Source organism: Platalea leucorodia, assembly GCF_965183815.1.
Source record: "Platalea leucorodia genome assembly, chromosome: 7".
NCBI classification, from domain to species: Eukaryota; Metazoa; Chordata; class Aves; order Pelecaniformes; family Threskiornithidae; genus Platalea; species Platalea leucorodia.
In genome coordinates, this window is record NC_138829.1 from 5706822 (window position 1) to 5728380 (window position 21559).

General features: G+C 42.9%; 2 protein-coding genes across 5 annotated transcripts in view; one reads left to right on the top strand and one right to left on the bottom strand.

Annotated features, from left to right (window-relative positions):
- Positions 1 to 6507, bottom strand: part of EXOC5 (exocyst complex component 5) — a 29296-nt gene extending 22789 nt beyond the window's left edge. Inside the window, exons 1-2 of one of the 3 annotated variants that reach the window (XM_082317501.1) lie at positions 6353 to 6507; positions 1409 to 1500 (exon numbers count right to left, since the gene is read on the bottom strand). In XM_082317501.1, the coding sequence (XP_082173627.1) occupies positions 1409 to 1500; positions 6353 to 6379 (119 nt within the window). In that variant the 5' untranslated portion in view covers positions 6380 to 6507. Of the gene's footprint in view, positions 1 to 1408; positions 1501 to 1769; positions 1786 to 6352 lie in introns of those variants that run through there. The other 2 variants (XM_082317500.1, XM_082317502.1) reach the window with 2 other exon arrangements.
- Positions 6508 to 6550: 43 nt separating this feature from the next.
- On the top strand, positions 6551 to 16236 carry AP5M1 (adaptor related protein complex 5 subunit mu 1). Of its 2 annotated transcripts, XM_082317503.1 has the most exons (8): positions 6551 to 6662; positions 10447 to 11092; positions 12618 to 12845; positions 13341 to 13480; positions 14234 to 14319; positions 14423 to 14538; positions 14806 to 14902; positions 16001 to 16236. In XM_082317503.1, the coding sequence occupies exons 1-8, from the start codon at positions 6595 to 6597 to the stop codon at positions 16096 to 16098; spliced, it is 1479 nt and encodes a 492-aa protein (XP_082173629.1). In that variant the 5' UTR covers positions 6551 to 6594; the 3' UTR covers positions 16099 to 16236. The 2 variants fall into 2 exon arrangements, 1 of the variants encoding a protein (XP_082173629.1); XR_014228742.1 differs by lacking the exon at positions 16001 to 16236 and having other exon boundaries at positions 14404 to 14538.
- Positions 16237 to 21559: the final 5323 nt, after the last annotated feature.

The following is a 21559-nucleotide window of genomic DNA, read 5'->3' on the forward strand; positions in this document are numbered from 1 at the left end:
AGAAGGAATGTCCTTTCACCATGCTAATGAAGCTTTTTGTATCTGCTTTTGAATAACAACAGCTTGTCTATGAAGTTAGTAATTCCTACACTTCTTAAAAGTTCTAGCTCAGGCCACTACAAACAATCTCAACCTGGAATAAGATCCTGTAGGCAAGAAGTCACTAAGAAACAGTTATTGCACTTTTGAATTTGTGTCACCATAATCTAAATTAACATTCATGTAGCTAAACTTTTTGTTGAGCCTGCTAGCTCAACAGCATTCCAATAACCATAACAAGAAGAAGGTCAAGCTCATCTCCCAAGTTATAATCATGTGAAAAATGAAAACACTTAAGTTAATTACATCTCAAGAAAGAATACCAATACTGGTACAGAAGCTAAAAAGCAGCATATTTGAAACAGTCACTCTTTTCAAAACAAAAGAAGATCCAGACGTGTGGAGCACAGAAGCTTAGACGTTGAACACTGCTGTATAAAACCGTTCATCTGAGTTACCAATGCACCACCCAACGCTGGCCCAGTAACCAGAGAGCTGGCTTCTCAGGGTGAGGTTTCTCAACAGAGCCAAGCCAGCTCACCACAAACAAGAGAAGGTCCTGCACTACGTCCTCCTTCCCCACTTCCCCTCCCCTAGCCTTGCTCCTTTCCACACCAACAACCTCCTCCCTTTGCATCTGCTCCCAGGCTCTTCCAGTCCCCCAAAATTGCTAACCCAACTAGAAAAAAAAGTTGATTTCTTTTTCTTGTCAGGTTAGTTTTCTGACATTTTAGTGAGTTAGATTAGCTTACCATGAGATCATGTGCCTTTAGCTAGCTCTAGGCTACACCACAGTGTGCAGCTAAGAGCAAGGAAGAAGGGCAACAAGCCCATCTCCATTCAGCAGCAGCAAGCTGTTAATTTGATCCAGACTACACAAATTCACACAAATTCAATTTAAAACAATCAAGTCGACATTGCTGTGTTCCGGCCTTTCTTCTCATCCTACCTGTTTGTGCCTTTTATTTGCACCAGGACTGTAAACTACTGGGTCTTACAACAAGCCAGCTCAGGGAGCTAAACTAGCAAGAAACTCATTAAATTGACTTAACTATCATAGCAGTGAAGACTCATATTATGCTTTAATCCGGCAACTCTAGTGCTTTGCAACATTCGTGTCTGACAAGGACAAACAACATCAATTCTCCTTTGTTCAAAAGGTCTAAATCAGAAAGTGACTTTCCCTACTCTTGTTACTGAATAATTGGTTCTAAATAATTGGCTCATGGTCACAAATTCTAGCAATTCTCCCAAATGAAAACCTCCTTGGGCACACACCAACACTGCACACAGGCTTTTTGTTATGTGTGTAATAAACCAGCACAATTAGAGATACATTCATTTTGACCATTATGCAATTTTATTTTACCTTTTCGGATCAAAAGCTTCTCCGCCTCTGGAACCTCCTCCAGGTGTTCTCCATGCCAGGCGTTCAATGTATTCATCTGCCACAAAAGGCTCCTAGCCACAGAATAAAAACTCCTTACAATGTGCCACAGCAGGTTGTTCCTTACGCAGCCGCTTACACATCATTCTGAAAGCATGTGGAAGCTTTACTACAACCAAGAGCAAGTACAGTGTTGACAATTACCCCGTCACCTCTTATGTTTACATATTCAATACAGAGAACACTGTTCTTCTTATGGTGGGCTTGAACATCTAGTCTAGAGATTGCCAGACTGCTAGCAAAGAATTTGCTGGAGGTCTGTGAAGAGTTGGCTCTAAATTACCTGTCCTTATTTCCAGGTGAGCTTATGGCTTGTCACTATAAAGTATCTGAACCATGCAGCAGCTACACCGATTTGAGATATTACATCACGAGACCCAGCCATCAGCTGTGCAGCAAATCAGGTAGGAGAACTGATCTGTCTAAAAAATTACATGGCAAAGTAAGTTTTCTTTGCAGTTGCTCAACTCTCTGACAGAGTCCACAACATGGCATCACAAGAACTGACCGAGGCACTGATCTGTGGCAAAAACACCGTGAGATTGCCACTAGACACTAGGCAACATCAAACTGCAGCTGCAGAAACAAAGCAGATAAGAAGGAAAAAAAAAACAAAGCAACCATAAAAACAGATGATGGACTTGACATTCCCAAGAAGGAAAAACAGTGCACGAATGATGCTAAAAACACAAGGTTACTCAAGTTTCTTCCATAATATTTGCTGGATCTTCCATAAAAGCACCGCACGAAGGTGAACAGTTAAGATGATTTTTCCACCCAACAATGTTTCCTGAAGGCAGAGACCTCATTATAAAACCAAGAGCTCCTATTTTAGTTGGCCTAATACTTAAGCCAGCTCAAACATTTCTTCACATAGTTAATATTAAATACTCAAAACATAGTCCAACACCTATCCTGTAAAAAAATTAGTATTTATCACTTCAACTTCATTGGCAATCTAGCAGTATTGTTTAGGTGCTAACATCAGCACATTGAAGATCAGTAAGCAAAGTATTCTCACAACCACCAGGATTTCACGGAAAGCTTTTAAATGCAGCAATGGTTCTAAAACGGTGAAACACAACCCAACACAGCGCCAGGAGTGGCTCTGGTTAATAGTGGTATTTGCCACAACTCATTTCTGATAATGAGACACGTGAACATGCCACCGCTGCTTTTGATAAAGCTTGGTCTAAAAAAATAAAAATAATTTAAAAAATGAACAGACCTCCACAGGTCTCAAATTCGTTCTTGTATCAATAGGCCTAAAACCTTGTCAGAAGTAACAGGGAGGGAAAAAAAACAGCATTATGGTATTATTTTAATAACTAAAAACAAGGGTTGGAAAACAAATGTTGGCAGTTCAAGGTTTGTCATTCCTCAAAAATACATTATGCCCTATCCAGTCAGGCCCAGCTATTAAACAGAAATATACATTTTTTTAAAATATACTTTGCAACATGCTGAATCCTGCTAGACAGGACAGAAGTTTCAGCCTTTCAACAGATCACCCAGTAGCTCCTCATTCAAAGACTGACTAGAGTAACTGTGTTTTGCTCAGCCTCCTTGGTTAAGCTTCAAAAATAACTGGATGATACCACATACAATTTCTCTACAAGTCACTCATCTCTTTAACCTAGCTCTTCCTAATACACAATGTTAAGTTTCATTTACGTGAATCCTTTTCATCAACAGTTCTAATGCAGTGTTTTCATACCCAGTGTAAATTCTCTCCTTATGTCATCTTTACATCTAAATGTTTGGGAACATTTTTGCAATTTTAATTATAGGTGAAATGAGCCATTCAATACAGTAACATTCCCTTCAGGGGAGTCCTCCAGCTTCCTAATTACCTTACGGCTCTTCGCAGCACACCTCCTTTATATGAAAATCACAACCACAATCTTTCCTCTGAAGATCCCGTAATTCAGCTGGAGTACCACCCTAGTTACAAGGAGACCAATGCCAAGTACACCGCTATGGAAGAACCCTATATAAAGCGTGCACTGCTTACTGATGCTGTGTGTGTGTGTGTATATAACATTTCCTACATTTCTCCCTTCCTTCAGATGTTTGCACTAAAGATAATTCACATATGCTCACTCACATAATGACCTTGATTTTTTTTCTTTTCTTTTTGGCAAAACAACATTTGCAGAGTTTTTCTGCAAGCCTATCAAAGCCTCCTCTCCTAAGCAAATCTGATATACATGCCCTAGATCCTCAAAAAAAAAAAATTATAATGCCAATCTTGCTCTATCCATTATGCCTCTATATTCCTCTAAAGCTCCCTGAGTGCATGTGTACACAGAGTACCTGCAGCTCCCTCCCCTGCATCCCAAAAACCACCTGGGCACATGGCAACAAACGCTGTGGTTAACCCCAAACTCGGTGCCACCCAACCAGCTACGAGGCCAAACTGAACTGGCAGTCTGCCTCTAGCCTTCTGCAACATCTGCTATTCTGCTAAAATTATAAACCTGCATTTTGTTTTAACAATTTGACACATCACCAAAAAGTGTTAACTAGTTTATTTAGACCTAAATGATGGCAGAATCACTGCTATATGCAGGTGTAGTAATATTTTAAAGGGGCATAACCTGAAAAATGTCTGGTTTTCAAGAACACTTACATAGGAGACCTGTCCTTCAGGTTTTTTACCATATAAACCCTGTCCTGTATTATTTAAGAAATAGTTACCATAGGGGATATTATTACATGCAAAATACTGACCAACAGAGAAACAAAACGAGCTTTTTCTTCCAAATTTTCACAAAAGGTATGCTAAAAATAATCTACTTGATTTATAAAGAATAAATGAAGTTCAACAGTGTCATTTTAAGACATGATTTCACAGGTTCCACTGCAAATCCAAAACCTTTTAGTTTTGCTTGTATACTGCATCTTCCATATACATCTGCTCTTCTTAATGCTATATTGATAATAGTTACCTATAGCTATCTGACAGCCTAATTCCTATTTTAAGTCTCCTATCCAGTTCTGCAGAAATTGCTGAAAATCAGCTATCACAAATGTCATTTGCAAGTCCTTTGCCTGTTATCAGATGAGCCCCAACAGTCAATTTCTTCAGAGCTTTGAACTTCCCTCTAGCTCTAGATGAATTAACGTGATCCTATCCATTCAGCCAATACTACTGATTTAACGAGAGATATGCCTGAAGCGGATGATAACCTGGTTTGATCTGGTCTGTATAAATGAAACTAAACTGGACCTAGCCACATTAAAATCCAGTTTAGAAGTAATCATTGTTAAACTATGCTTCGAGTTATATAAGGGAGAATTGAGTCCATGTTGTGCCCATTTTCAGCACAGATCCTTCTACACAATGTCACGTATCTATACTGAACATGACTTTCAAACACACTTGCATGCGAACATGGCAGGCAAATACTACCCTCTGCACGCGGCTCAGGGTTACTCCCATAATAAGCATATGTTTTCATGTTCTTTTCATGTTCACCTTCATGGCAGTGACTTCAAACTAACATAGTAGGCAACATTAATTTAGTGAACATCAGCAAAACCTCTCTTGCCTTTGGCATGAAAGAGAAGCAAAAGCAGGAGAGAAAGAAATACTGGTTTCCATATTGGAAAACATAATTTCAAGCCCTATCTCTAAGCAAAGGTCTCAACTACTTTGCAATTTCATCCTTACAGCTATCACAAAATGGAACAAATTGTTGCATGACCCAAAGGAGCCAAAACACACAGTTTTCCTTTGACATCCAAGTTATCTCACATTCAACATCCCACAAAGAACAGAATCTCATTGTCATCACGCTGAGAAACCAATGGACTCCCAGGACAGCTGGAGAGGTGTAGAGAGGGTATAAAATCTGGCATCTAGCTACTCAGAACATGGTACATTAGTCTTCCTATTCTTTCAAACCATGCAAGCCAAAAGATGTGAGTCATAACACTCATGTGTCATAACAGTGATTCATAAATACAAGTGCACACAATGCATTTATATAAATCACAGATAAAGGATCTTGCAGAGAAACAGGAAGACCTTTCCCGAAGGCCGAGCAAAGCATGTCCCAGTGTTAACACACCAAATGAACAACCGGCTCTCGAGTGACTCAGAGAGCAAATACAGGATACCTGGTAACGATACCACAACCCCATGCACTAGCAAGTGGGGACAAACACTTTTTGTTAATCACAGGTCACATCACGAGAGCCTGTGGTCCAGGCCAGGAGAGAAGAATTTGCCAGACTCTTGCTATATTTCTGCCTTGCTCGTGCACGGCCTTGGGCAAGCTATTTGGCTTCTTGTGCCTCAGTTCCACAGCGGCTAAAGGGAGGGCAAAGTTATTTCCTTATTTCAGAGAAGAAGCTGCGCTGAGACACCATGGTGCTGGGGTCAATGCAATACGTGCCTTCAGGAGAAGAAGAGTCATGTTATCTGCTTGGCGGCCGGGCCTGGCGTGGCCTGTGACCCTGCTGAAAGCAGCACCCCATCTGCTGCAAAGCCTTGGCAGCCCCAGGGGAAGCAGGCCCCGGCCTAAGGGGCACGGCAAGCCCTCGCCTGAGGGAAGGCGAGGGACTGCATCCTCCCGGGGCATCACCCCCGCTCCCCCCGCCGCCTCCTCAGCCCCCCACGCCTCACCCCGCTTCCTCAGGCTCCTCACCGCGCCCCGCACACGCCCTCACCCCGGGCGGCAGGGCCCGGTTCCCTCCCCGCCCGGGCAGCAGCTGCCCCGGGGCGGGCGGGGGGAGAGAGGCCGCCGCATCCCCTCAGAGCGCCGGCCGGCCCCGCCACCGCCTCCCGCCCCCGGGCCCAGCGCGGCCCACCTCCGCCCGCCGACACCCGCAGGGAGCCCCGGCGCCGCCCGCACCCACCTCGAAGAGCTCGGCCGTGGTAGCCATGGCCGCAGGGAGGGCGGCGCGGCTCCTCAGCGGCCCGCCGCCGCCCCGCCGCTGCCGCCCATTGTGTCCCGCCGCCCCGGCAGCAGCAGCAGCAGCAGCCGCCGCGGCGCCGCCTCCGCCCGCCGGAAATGGGCCTGCGCCGGGCGGCCGCCGCTGCGCGCAGCTCCCGGCCCCTCCCCGGCCGCGGCCGCCCTCAGCCTCCCGGCGCTGCCGCCATGGCCCTGCGGGCTCTGTGGCTCCTCAGGCACGACCCCGCGACCGGCGGCACCGTGCTCTTCTCCAGGTAACGGCGGCGGTGTGGGGACGGGGAGGCGGGCGCGGGCCCGGAGGCTGGGCAGGCCCGCGGGCCGGGCCGGGGGCCCGCGGGGGGCCGGGGCGCGGCGGGGGTTTCCCGGCCGCCTCTGCCCGGGCTGCGCCTCCCGTCGGGCCTGGGTCGGGCGGGGAGAGGCAGCGGGCAGGTGGGCATCGGAGGGCGCCGGTGTTTTCGGAGCGGCCGGGGCTGCCTCGGGGCCCCGAAACAGACGCAAAAATACCAAAATAGCCTGGTGCCTGGTAAACCCCTTCGGTCCTCCCAGCGCCGCCGGCCGCTGAACGGTTCTGAACCTGATTTTGAAAATTTCTGGGTGCAGATAATGTGCTTTTCGCGACCGCCTAAATGTTTTTTTACAGCTTCTGCATTTTGCACATGACTTTTCTCTCTGTTCCTCTTTCTGTTAGTTGCTGTAAAGATTTTACCCAGCTCTTCCCTGTCCTTACATGGAAGAGGACAAGGCAGTGATTATGAAGTGGTGTTATGGGCAAAGTAGAAAGCATGTATTTTTCTTATATTCTCTTCATCTTGTTCCGTACTTGTACTAAAAGTACAGTATGTTCAGGCAGAAATTTAACTTTCCATTTGATTTTAATTTTTGCGTAGTTTTTTTAAGTTACTGAACCAAAGGGGGACTTTGTACACAGAACTCTTACAGAGTTTTAAGTAAGACTTTGGGCTAGGCAGGCTTCTTTTGTTGGTCTGGCAAAATCTGTTGTCATTTCCCTGTACTGTTCTCTGATTTCAGAGGACTCACTTCCAAAAAATGAAAGGAAAAATAACTGGGGGGTAGGAAAAGGAAAAATACTGAGACCTGACTAAAGAGATGTGACCCACAGTCCTAGTCTGTATTCAGTAAAACTGAAGAGAGAACCTAGAAGGAAGAAAAAAAAAAAAAAAAAGAGCAAGTAGGCTATCTTCCATCTTGAGGTGCAGACAGATCTCTACATCGGACATTCCTCTGATTGTTTTAGGATTAGTATTATGGTCCTTGTATTACTTACAAGACTAGAGATGAGGCCTCCCCTCTACAAACACAGAGAAAGAGAAAGCCTTGTCCCAAAAATCTGAGAGTGTAATCGCCATGGAGGGAGGGGGGGCTAGTGACAGGGATATGTGAAGTAACTTGTCACACAGTAAGTGGCAGAGACAAGGAATAGCACCGCTTTGAAAAGGGCAAACTATACTTGATACTTCAAGTGATTTCCAGACTTAGATCTTTCAAGTTCCCAGAGGAAATAATAGGGCTGTGGAAACCCCAAGTTTATCCTCCTAACTGACCTTAAATTCAACAAAGCGCACAGACAATATAAAGAATGCCGGATCACATGGAAACTGTTGGTTTCGGGACTTATGCACTCAGCTGGAGATACGTGAGCCCTGATCTTTAACCTCGGAGAAGACATCTGGGACATCAAAGCATTCCACTTTTTTTGAGCTGATCATAACTTAATTCAGGCAACAAGTATGGTCTCTCTCTTGAATCACCAAAGCTCATTCATCCCTGGAAACTTTCATCTTTTTAAGTTTTCATCACTTTCTAGAAGGGAATACTGAAAAACTGAGATCTGAAGGGCTAACTAATCGTCTAATGACTCAGCTAAAGCTGGGAAGATTCAGTGGGAGGAGAAGATTGCTGTGGCGTGGGGACAGCTTCAGCAAATGGAGCAGGCAGATTGGGACATAAGTAAGACAAAACTAGACTGAAATATCACCTCTTCCTTTGTTTTGGAAACATCAACCAAAAATAAGAGATGCTCACCAAGGTTACATGTAGCCTCTTATCAACAGCCTTGCTTTGGAAGTCCTCATAAATTTTCGAGCTGCAAAACCAGTCTGTTCCTTTGCTCTTCAAAATAGATGTGAGACTGCAGGGAGGCGTTTTACTGTCATCTGTATCCTGTTTACAGGTCTCGTAGCTCTGGCTTCTCTGCCTATGCTTGCTTTCTCCTTACTGGAAAAAAGAAAAAAACAACTCTAGCTGCCTGATTAAGAATCAAACAAAAAAGCACAGTCACTGAAAATAAGCCTGAGGAAGTGTAGCTGCCTCCAGCAAGAGACTCTGCTACTCCGTTAAGGAAAGATGGTGTAGGTGGGACTTAAAGGCAACAGGATAAGAACCATGCAAGTGTTGAGGAGCAGAAGGGGAGCGCTACATATGGAGGTCATAGATAAAACAAAGTACCACATTGCTGGGATTAAAAGTTCCATCACAATTTACGAAACAGCCTGTCAATATGTCTTTAAAAAGATGGTGTAAAAAGGGGAATAAATGAAGGCATTTAGGTATCTCTGCATTTTTTTCTCCCATGTTTGTGTGTAAGCATGGCTCTGAGTGCGAACAAACATGCAGCCTGAGAACAGATCTGCTACAACGTGATTCATAAAGTGATTTAACCAGTTGCCTGGCATGTAACCTGTGCTATGCACCTTGAGGGTCCGTGGAATCCATGAAAGAGAATGTAGAAAAGCTAGCCTGTTATCAGACTTAATGTAAGAGAGACTCAGGGGAGTCTGTAGTTCCAAAAAGGGATGAAAACCAATGCATTAGTGGAAGTAATTTTTCTTTTCTCAGCTATTTATTAAAAGACAACTCTTCAGTTCCTCTTGATAGAATTAAGTTAGCTTGAGAAGAAATTCATCCCTCCCTCCTTTAAAAAATAATACTGCTTCAGAAGAAAAAATCCCAGACATAGCATTAAACAGCTAGTATGATTTTTCTCAAACTTTATCTCTAGGAAATTTGAAATTAAATATATAAGTTGATGCAACATAGCAGTTTTAAAATATAAAAAACCTTGTGTCTTTGTAATATGATTACATCTTAAGTACTCAAAAGTAAAAAAAATGAAATTATGATGCAGTCGTCACAACTTATATCATATATTGCACTTGCAGTGTGGAATCCATTTCACTCCCCCCCCCAAAAACCATGCAGCTCTTGCTGGAAAAAATGGACTTATGTACACTGAAATCTTTGTATTTGCAATGTTGTAAAGATTTCTAGTTAACCTTGTTAATCAATTAAAGCAACTGCTGCAGATCAATTGCATGAGCTCAGAACAGCAGTGAAAAAACTGTAAATGAGTAACTTGCATTATACTGTCTCATAAATAGAGTATTTAGTAGAGTAGCAAAGCTGTAGCAGTAGCATACTATATGTAGGCAAAAAGCTGTTGTAGTTGAATTTTATTACATGGGACATCCATTTTCTAAAATGTCTGAAAACTTGTCTTCAGTGTGATCTCGCCTCTTAGAAATTTTTCGCTGTTGAAGTTTCGCTGCACTGGTGCGAGTCATGCTTGGGTTCATTAGTGTCCTTTAAACATCCTATACCTTTGTGCAACAGAAAGGGTAGACAGACAGATTCACATTTTATTAAAAAAATGAGTGAATGTATTTGCTCAAAGTTTCCAGTAAAAATCCACCTGCTAGAATGAACCCTAATTACTCATGAAATAGTTTTATTGACAAAGATTTAGATTCTGATCCCATCACTGTTTCTGTTAGGATGCTGCTGGCTTCCACTTAAACAAGGTTAGTTTTAGGACCAGGGGGGCCTTTGGGAGTTATTGGAATACCTAGAAGAAGCCCATCCTTGATTATATCAATATTCCAAAGATTTTTGTAATGCTTTTGCATTCTCTGACAGCCAGAAAAGGGATTGCATGGTTCTGCTTCTAGGAACTCTGTTGGTATGATATTTTGGGTGGGAAAACATGAGTAGCACTAAGACGCTCTTATTTCCATCTCACAGACGTTTCCCCACCGTTGAAATACGCGCAGAGACCTTCAACGGGTCAACACATGTGCCTGTACCATCTGACAGCGCTTTTCTTAAAGCCTTGCTTTTTGAACTGAGGCTCATAGATGACCATATTTTTGTGGAGCATCGAGATACTTGCACCCGAATCAATCACTCATCAGTATATTCAGTTCGCACTGAAGGAGGGGATCTCTGGCCCGTGCTTGCTTTTCAGAAGAGTGGTCTGATCTATGCGTGTCTCCCACTAGTTGAGGAGACCTTGGAGCCACGGCCGCCCCTCCTCACCGTTAGTGGGCTCTCGCAAGGGCTGGCTCTTTTGTTAGGCATTGTGGACTACATCTCTCCAAGTCGGAAAAATGAAGCTGAGATGAATGCGAAAATAGGCCAGCTTCGAAATTTGCTTATACAGGCCTGTCCGCTTGGCACCCCCTTAAACACAAACATACGCAGCTTAAACAGCTCGTTTGATGACATTCAGGAAATGCCTACAGATGAGAATCAACCGGCTTGGAGATCCAACACGTATAAGGGCAAACCTCAGGTTAATGTCTGTATCACTGAAAAAGTCAAGTGTATGCAGTACGACAAAAGAGATGTTGTGGACTCGTGGCAAGTTTATGGAGCTGTAAATTGCAAGGTGAGAGCATTTTATGTGTGCAAGTCTGGCCAAAGTATTTTTCATGCAAGCACACTGGGAAAGTAAATACTCATGGCATTTTACTTTGGTATGTGATCAGTGAATTTCTAATACTGTAATATTTCAAAGTGTAACAAACGATTACATATTAGACTGATGCATTAGCAGTGTTTTTTATTTTGATCTTTACTGGTTTTTTCCTGCATGCTTCATGCATTTTTTCAGTAACTATTTATGGGACTTAAATTTCCAGCAGTAGCTACATTGTGTGTATTTTCCCAAATTTTTCTTATTTTAAATGAAATAGGGAGAAATCATTTCATATAGTCTTTGCATATAGAGACTAAAAAATGGTAGTGTAACACCAGGTTTATTTCCAGCTATCTAATAAGCAGTGTGTTAAATAATGAGTAGAAAGAGAATTTCTGAATGAGTCTTCTACAAGTGTCTTTACTTGAGCATTTTTAATTAATTTTCCTACCAAATGAAAGTTTAATCTTCTCTATTACAACATTTTCAATCCACAAATGCTGTTTGTTTGGCTGACATAAGAACTGTTGATACAGAATCTGGTGAAAGAAGCTGGTTGTATAATTATTTTGAATGTTTTTGTATGCGACAATGGTTTTCATTGTTTAATACTAAAAATTGGGGAATATTGACTAAATAGATCAATAATAATTTTTAAATACATTAAAATTTGTGGGTTCTGTAGTTGATGTATTTAACGTTCTTCGTCCTGAATTATGCTTAGGAAGCACACTATATTATCACAGCACGCTGCATTTTTAACCACCAGTGTTTTAGGAGGAGAAAGACCTAATAAAGAGGATCACGGTAATTTAATTATTTGCAAGAGGTGGGATACTCATCTCCGAAGGAAGCCGACTGAAGTACTGCACTTCCGAAGACTGGGTTGTTTCCCACCAGCCATGCTGGTAGGGATTATGTGGGTGAACAGCTTCCTGCTCTCAGAGGGACAAGTTTCTAGGTCATCTTGCAGCGTGGATGCCCTTACATAAGAAGAAAGCCCTGGTGTAATCGCGCGCTGCTGAGCTGGCACACGGAGGGACGAGACAATGGATGCGCCGCACGTGGTTGCTGTGAGAAAGCTGACATGGGACCGCAGTGGCCATTAATAGCGTGCTTGAATCCATTAAGCGGATGTTGTAAAAGTAACTGAATTAATTAGACTATCACCAAGTGTGTTTATGTAACATTCATAATGATGTAGCTATACAGTAAGTCCTTGGCTTGCTTATCTGCTGTTTTCTTGCTAAAGGGTACCTGTCAATTAAGAGACATTTAGCTAAGACTGCGGCGCTAGCCCTACTGTGGGAAAGGCTACAGAAATGGGAAAGGGACTTTGTTCTGAAAGTATTTGTCAGTACTAATGTTTGAAGCCAGCTGAAACTTTTTAGTGTGTTGTGTTTTTTTTTTTTAATGCTTGTATTCAATTTTTGAACATCTAATTCTGACTTGAGGGAGGTACTTTAGAATAACTTCTTGACTTCATTTCTTCCAGTGTGATATAGAGGGATCTGCACCAAACGTAACCCTCAGTTTGAATCTCCCGACTAATGGTCCTCCACTCCAAGATATCGTGGTCCATCATTGTGTGACTTCCGTTGACCCTGCCATGCTGATGTCCAGTAGTGCCGAGCCACTGGATGATTCTGTGTATAACGGACCTTACAAATTTCCTTTCATTCCTCCTTCAGATTCATTCAACTTGTGTTACTACACTTCCCAGGTAATAACATCCCTGACCCTCGTTATTTTCCATCTTCAAACAGAAATAAAAATACCTGTGTTGTTGAACGTGTCTGAATGAGTTTCAGTCCAATTCAGGCAAGTAAAATGCTATAAAATTATAAATTTAAAAATTATATTAAAAATTATATAAAATATAATAAAGTGCTTGGAAGGCACTTCAGGACTTGAGTCATCTGAGTCATGTTCAGGAGGTGCCAGTACCTTTGACGGCTTGGCATGGCTGCTGTTATTTCAGTGAGCCACTTAGGTGCCTGAATTAGACAAAATGAATCCAACCTGAGATGTCAGGTGCGTATACCCCAAACCTATGTATGACAAACAGCCTGAAGAGTTTGGCATATACTGTTCAAAACCAGTCAGCAATTAATGGGTTTTTCTTTTAAAAAAGTACTTTAGCAATTAAAACAGTATATGACTGATCTTATGATGATGGTGTTAAATTTATCTTGAGAATGAATATAGTTCTTTCCAGGTTCCTGTTCCACCAATTTTGGGATGTTATCAACTCATTGAAGAGGGATCACAGTTAAAAATAACTGTTAATTTAAAGCTTCATGAAAGCATAAAGAATTCTTTTGAGTACTGTGAAGCTCGTATACCTTTTTTTAACAGGTAAGAATAAAGAAATCCTAAATAAATTTCTTCCATTTCTCTGTGATCTTCCTGCAATGAACCTGTCAGGAGTCAATATAACAGATTATCCTCCATCAAAGTACTACCAGTGGACACCGACCTCGCAGATGTCAGGAAGTCCCCTTGGAATTCTTGTAATTTCCAGCATACAGAATTATACCAGAATATTTGGTAATGTTCTGAATACTTCTGTTGCGCATCCTGTTTCCCTGTGGTATTTTTTCACGTGAAACACTGCCACAATCCTCCCGGTGGATTAAGTCTTGAGATCGCTTCCAACCCAGGGTTACCAGTTCCTTAAAACTGCTAATCCTAGCTACAGATCAGCTTATCAAAAACATAGTTATTTAAAATTAAAACAATAGTTTCCATTTAAGCCTCTCTGACAACTGCCGTGACTACACTGTCACATAATTATCTTGAAAATTTAAAGATGATATGATAGAAAGTTGCTGATGCTGATCATGGTGTTAGTAAAACACTATCAGTGAACTAAAGACAGTGAAATATCAACAGCTCTTTTATGATTACTAGGTTGAGACCATAGTGATTTCCTCCTGCTCTGTAATTTCTTTTCATAAATTAGCAGTGTGCTCAGATAGGTATGATTTGTCTGTATGCACATAAATAATGTCTTTCGGCATTTTGTTGCTTTCTTTAACAAAATGGGTGTTAATAAATACTGAATGATGCTAATTCCAATGGGTTTATTTCTTCTCTGTCATACTGCAGGGGCCCAATCGCTCAGTTAGAGTACAAAGTTAGTTATGGCCAACTGGATTTGTCACGAGAGAAGAGCCTACTGGTTTGGGTCATCGGTAAGCAGAATACCCCTGTGCCCTCCTACTTCCTCCCCCAGTCGGTTTTGTATAGTGTAGGCACAGCTGTATAACTTCTTATAGATGCTGTTTCTGGCTTCAGGACAGAAGTTCCCTAAATCTTTGGAAGTTTCTCTGACTGGAACCGTGTCTTTTGGCACTGCAGGCAAAGAGCACCCAACGGATTATGTTTGCACTGGGAACACTGCTTATGTAAAAGTAAGTCACAGGCTCTGTGAAAGGAGACCTTAGTAGTCATTTTTTTATTATCTTAAATTGGCTATGAAGATACATTGATTTTCAGTCAGACATAATTACTAGCCTCTCTGTTCTCAGCATGGAGTTTTCTGTTTTCCTGCTTACAGGATTTGACGTTCTGTCATTTTGGAGTACATTTGCACACCAAGAGCATGTAACACATTGCCAGTATTAGCACAGCAAGCATGACAATACGCATCTGATCATGTTTCCCCTCTCTTTCTATAGCTGTATTTTAGGATCCCAGACTTTACACTTACTGGATGTTACGTAGACCAGCATTCTATTCAGATCTTTGTACCAGGAAAACCCAAAATTACTGCATGTGAGTTGCTAAAAATGTCATTTATTTAACTGAAACTGTGTATTGTATGAACTGGATGTCAATGACTAAAATTTTGTAGCTAAAGTTGGACAAAGCTTTTTCCTAGTTTGCTTGGGACATCCCAGAAATTTTGTTCTCTGCTTTGTATTCTTTTTTTGGTGATGCTTAAAGCGTCCCTGGAGTAGGGACTGGCATCTCCCTTTCAGATGAAAGCTCTTATTACTCAGTTACAAAGTCAGGCTCGCTCTTGGGCTCTCTCCCCTTTGCCCTGTGATGTTTTACTACATTCTGCATAATGGCAGAACTTTTACTGGGGGGACGGAGAATCCTCTCCGTAGTCTGGCCCCTTGTTTAGGACACTTTTGGCAGACGTGATGTGTGGATTGGCAATACCCAGGCACAGAACTCAGCTCCTGCACGCAAGGTGAGACTGTTGCTGTTGGTGTCATCACACCAACATCCCTTGGTGGATGTGGCTCTACGGTGAATCTGTGGAGCAGAAACCAAATCTGCTTATTCTTGAGTTAATGCGTGACCTCTTCCAAGTCTGCACCAAAAATACAGTAATTGGGAACACAGTAGGCACTCATTAAATCTCAGCAGTACTGTCTAATGGAAGCATTTTTATTTGTTGCTGTCCGTCTGTTGCAACTTCTGTCAGTCATGTTAGCAGAAGTCTGTAAATGCCTTTTGAAAACTGCGATCCACACTGTTAATTTTGTGACAGGTCACATTCAGTCCTAAATTGTAATACAAAAAAGCAACACTTTCATATTGTATGTTTTATATCGAGTATGCGATTTATATTCATTGAACAAAATCCAAGCCACCCACCTGCTTTTGACTTAACCTCTGTTTGAATTTTAAGCTCATGACTGATACATTAGTAAAGGTGATTGAAGCGGAGACTTTAAATGTCTCATTATCAGAAACGATTTTCAAATAATAGTAAGAGTCTTACAATTTAAAGCGGCTATTATACCTTTTCTGTAAACTAGTAAGGATGGATTAGTAGTCTCTTAACTTGCATGAAGGAATGTCTGATTGTAAGGCACCCTGTAATTCTTATTTTTCTTGCCTGTTTTGGTTTTTTTTTAGCCCGGGAGCTGATTTCTTCTGATTACTACATCTGGAATTCCAAAGCACCAGCACCTATGGTGTACAAAACCTTATTTGACCAATTTGCTAGCGAATGATTTTTGTATTTAAACAAAACAGACAGCTAATGAGAGTAATGTCATGATACAGTGAAAATAAATATTCTCCAGCACTTGTACTTTGTATGTTTGCTTAAAAATTTCTGTTGCGGAAAAACAAAAGAAGTCACTTCTCTTAAAAACATAAGTTGGTTTTAAATTGTTTAGTCCTGGGCAACCGCTTAGAGAAGACAGTTTGAAATGTACTTACGGTGGCCATTTTTACTTTCCCTTCTAACGTTAACTGGTACAAAATAAGTAACTAGTGATACAGATACAGACTGGTACAATTGGGCGTCTTCCAGGAGGACTCCCAGTTACTCCACTGGTTATCTAAACCAAAGAGCTCACGGGGTGTGAAAGCTTTCAGTGTCTTTTTCCTGTCATGAAGTCACAAGAATCTGATTAGACCGCAGATTAACAGGACAGCTAAAAGCAAGAGTTCTGCTATTTTCATGAGATGCGTACAGAATACATACAAGTCAATAATTAACAAGAATTTTAAGAGCGGGAGCATGGCACGAGCAGCACTTCTAAAGGTGGAGACGATACAGGGGTCGTTATTGCCCCTGTCAGCAGAAGCGGTGAGTTCCCTTTCATACATGCCTGCGAACTGCGTTGCTCTGAAGGCTAGCGTTAGTGAGGATCCAGAGGTGTGAACCTGGTTTCTCAGATCACAAGACTAGCTCTGAGCTGGCAAAACCAGCTAAGATTGATGGAGGTTCCAAAAAACATGACCGAGCCATTTTCCCTGGAAAAGCAGGCGCAAAAGAAAAGGACTCGGTTTACAGAGGCAGACCTCTGATTTTGAGAAGAAGATTGGTATCTGCAGGAAAGCAGGAAATGGACTTTAAGTAAGTTATCAGGAAATGAGCAAATTCTGAAAGGCTGGTGAAAAACTGAGAGAACCTGGAGAGCAGCACAAAAGAAGAGAAGAATGCCGTCTAACAACCGAGCGTGCCGGCTGCTCCTGCCATACCTCTCGTCTAACTGCGCTGTGTGATAAATAAGATTAGTGATGATGTAAGGAGAAAAGTTTTAAGCTATAATTTAAAAAATGCTTAGATTGAGGTAGTAATCAGTTGGTTAAATGTTCTAAAAGGTGGATTAATTCATGTGAAACATGCCGTTCAGCTGAAGCTGCTATGCAGACTTATAAAACAGCTATGCTATGACCCATTTCACACGGGTGATGTGTCCATTTTGATAAGCAGGCAAAAAGTGCATTAGTGATTTTGCCCAGAATCCAGCCCCTACCTGTTACTGTTGTCTGCATGCCTGGACACCACACAGTCAGTGGGGAGAGGGGGTCTCTCTGTTGGAAGGGTTTAGGGCACCCACCACAGGATTTCGGTGTGCGGCACTTGCTTTCCACCTCCCCTTGAGAAAGGTGGGAGCTGTCTGTTCTGCACAGCAGCACCGTGGAGGAACGGCTTTTCTTCTTTGCAGCATTTCCCCGAGAAATGCTCTGAAACAGTGGGACTGCCCAAATGCACGGCACATTAGAAGAGAATCCCCTTGCACTTAATAGCAGGGGGTCCTTCCCAAATCACGTTCCTTTTTGTTTCCCCCTTGTCTCCGACTCTCAGGGTTAGGAGAGCTGCGGTGCTCGGGAAGGGAGGGCTGCTGCTGCAGGTGACTTTGCGCACACCTATCACTGCAGGCCTGGATGGAGGGAGCGGGTGGGTGATGTTTCTCTTCTAGCCCTCAGCGGTTTTCTACAACTTCATGCAAGCCATCACCTGTTTTGATTTGTTATAAGGGTTTGCTCCATAAACCTCTGGATTATAACACGCTCTTGCTGCAGTGCTCTGCCCCTGCCTGGGGACAGCTCTACAGTAAGAGAAGCGGGGAAAGGAGGCTGCGTCTGCCTTTTTTTAACCATGTGGCTGAGGTCTCTCTAGCAGGCTTGAGTACGCAGCACGTGCCCTGTGCTTTGGAAAGCACCCACGAATGAGTTGGACAGCAGAACAGATCAGGTTAAATTGGCACACGCCTTAATCCACCGGTCTCGGGCAGCGACTGTGAGACACCCACGCTGGTGGAAAAAGAGTCGGATGAAGCCTTTCTCCTGGCCTGATGGCTACGCTTGTCTTTTGGGAAGAGGAAGGGCCCGTTCTCATGGATGCTTCATAAATCTTAGTAAGCTAGTAAACTAGTAAAGTAAGCTTAGTAGTAAACTTAGGAAGCTTAGTAAACTAGATGACTATCAACTCAGGTCCATCACGACTGGGGTACCTTTCACTCCTTGTGAGCTTGGTTTGGGATGGAAATATATGTGAATAAACAATGTATATGATTCAATTTTCCCTCTCGTGGTCAGATGAGGTCCTCCTCACAGCCTTCACGTACAGACAGATTAGATGTTTCTGTTTGTTTGATGTAACCTGCATCTTTTGGAAATTCCCATGTTTGTAGTACAACCAGGATTTAGTGGGGAAGTTACCGACAGTTCTTGAAATACATATATTGACTCTTTGCCACACCGTGAGTGGACAGATTGGAGATCTGAACTGAACCGTGACAAGAGGAAACGGCCTCAAGCTGCGCCAGGGGAGGTTTAAGTTGGATATTAGGAAAAACTTCTTCATGGAAAGGGCTGTCAGGCCCTGGCCCAGGCTGCCCAGGGAAGGGGTTGAGTCCCCATCCCTGGAGGTATTTAAAAGCCGGGGAGATGTGGTGCTGAGGGACATGGTTTAGTGGTGGGCTTGGCAGTGCTGGGCTAACGGTTGGACTCGATGATCTTAAGGGTCTTTTCCAACCTAAACGATTCTGTGATTCTAAGACCTGCAGAACACAAGGCATGGAGAGAAACGAGTGATGTGTGTAGGGGTTCCAGGTGCCTCCAGGGCTGGGCAGCAAATAGGGAACTGGGGAGATGACACTGGAAGCCAGAGTCCAAGGAGTTATAAATGACTAAACCCTTTTGCGCATCTCTGGGTGTTCCCTGGGAGCTCCCCCGACAATGTCACTGTTTCTCTACGTGCTCTGACCGTTTTTCCTGTTTTAAGAGGGAGAAAAAACACTTCAAAAACTAAATCGGGAAGATACGATTGAGAGCTCCCATGAGCCTGAGGACTCCATGGCAGAGGTGGTATCTAAGAGTAGTTCTGGTGGGCTCTCAAGGTGATTAAGCCCTGTGTTAGTGGCATTCCTTTAGCTCTTTAAAAAAAACAAGTTTTTAATACAACAGTTTCTTTAAAAATACTCTGTGTTAAAGAGAAAAAAATAAGAATTCTCTTTTAGTACAGAGGGCTCTTTCTTCTACAAGAGTGCTTGCTGCTTGAAGCACTTATAATTTCATTACAGGTATTGACTGTATGAGATCTATGCAGATAGCTTTGCACAGACTTTCAAAAGAGGTGGCCAAAGAGTTCTCCAGACTTAGTATTACATTTCAGAGGGCTAGAAGAAAAGTGGCATGTAAATCCATGAAAAGAATAAGCAGAAGGATTTACCAACCTGCCATTTTTCCCAAACAAAATAAAAGGTATAAATAAGAAGTTAATATAGAACTCACTTCATTAATAAAATGAACTTGCTTCATTTCATTAAAATTTTCAGGTAATGTAACTAATGCTAATTAACATGAATTTAAAGCAAGTATATACTGTCAAACAAACTTTTTAGATGAGACTGCACATTTAGTTGGGAAAGAGAACTGATGTAACAGACCTCTAAGAAATTAAAATAATCCAATGCATAGCCCATTAAACAGTAAAACCTGGCTGACGTTGCCAAATGCAGTGGCAATGGGGAGCCATCATCAAACATGTTTTGGATCCCAACTGCGTTAGTTAACGCTTTGTGGAAGGTGTGGAAGGAAATGGGGAATTTGCACGGATGAAGTTCACAGTGGGTGCAGTGGCTGAGAAGCAGTAATTACCGAAGGTGCTGAAGCCCTCATTCAAACCCTGATGGTTTGAATGCCTCAGGAAAAAAAAAAAAAATAAAAAAAGTAAAAGGAGATGTTGCAGCACAAGCAGGTGCAAAGGTGTGGATCTGAGAACAGGTGCCATTGATACAGGGTGAGAGGAAAAGGGGGCGAAGGACATCAGAAAGACCTCGTAGGTGGCTTAGGTGTGCGTTGCCGTGGCCAGAAGGACCAGTGTCATCATTGAATGCACAAGGAGCAAAAATGCAGGAGTACCTGGCACTGGTGCGATTCTCACCAACCCACAAGGCCCCCATTGCTGGAAAAATGTCCAGACTCTGAAGCTTCTGAGAGCTTCTGAGCTTCTCACCATAATCTCCCTTGTTCTTCACCACCACCCCCTTGCTACCCGCAGCGTAGCCTGCCTCTCCCTCAAAGAGTTGCGTCCAAAGGTTGTACTGAGGTGCCACAGTGAGGAAAGGGATCTCTTCAGGTGTCTTACGCGCATTCTTCCCACTCCATATCTTGAATTATACCAGAAGCAAGACAGGACCAGGAAGCCCACCTTCCCTTGACTGGTAACCATGGCTGGAGATCTTCGGATTCCAGCCATGATATCAGATATCTTCGGATAGATCTTCCTAGATCTTCCTACAGCTTCCCACCACAGTCACCTTGACCATATATCCTGAGCTTGCCAGTCATATTGGGAGACAGAGTCAAAAGCAAAACCAGTGTCCATATGTGAGACAGCAAGTGTCCCCCCCAAATTCCCAGGGCCTGATCCTCTCACCGCAAAAGGGAATTAGTCCACCTAACACAGTTTGATGTTGTCAAATCTGTGCCGACGGTTACTTATCGCTACTGAGTAATTTGGTGTTTTTCTAGCTTTCTGGAAGCCCTTTTTTCCCACCAGGATCCCAATGTATTTGGTGACAGCTCCAAAATGGTATATGCCAGTTCCTCAAGTACTTTGGGGTAAGTCCTGTTACTTCAGATAATTTGTGAGCAGCTACTTTTTCTACATAACTTAGCCCTTCCCTCCTCTACATTTTTATCCTGGTTTTACGAGTGTTAACTACTTTGGCCATTTGTTAACAAGTAAACATTGAAAGAACAAGGCATTAAACCTTCAACGGCAGTTGTCCTCTATTCACGCTATCCTAGAAATGTGCCACGCTTTGTCCTATTTGTACAAGCCCTGCTGAGTTTTAAGCCATAAAAGAGCTTGCGAGTAAGCCCATGTTTGTCCTTCACTACTTCTGCTGTCTCCTTCGCCACCACTTTGTTCTCTCATCCTTTAGAGCATGGCAACACGTTAGAAAATACCCGCTCCCCCGGGCAGCCTTGTCTCTTTGACTTACTGCCCATAGGCTCCCACTTACCAACTTTCTGAACACACTGAAATTTGGTCCTATTGCCCCTCTTTCCCATGGCCGGAGTTCTCCAAGATTTATTTAAGTGTCACCATCTCCCACATTGCCTCCTGCTGTCCCATCATCCATTGGCTCCTCCGTCCTCAGACTGGGATCTAACCCTGGACCACGTTGTATCTGCAGCAAGAATTTACCAAACAGTCAGCATGGA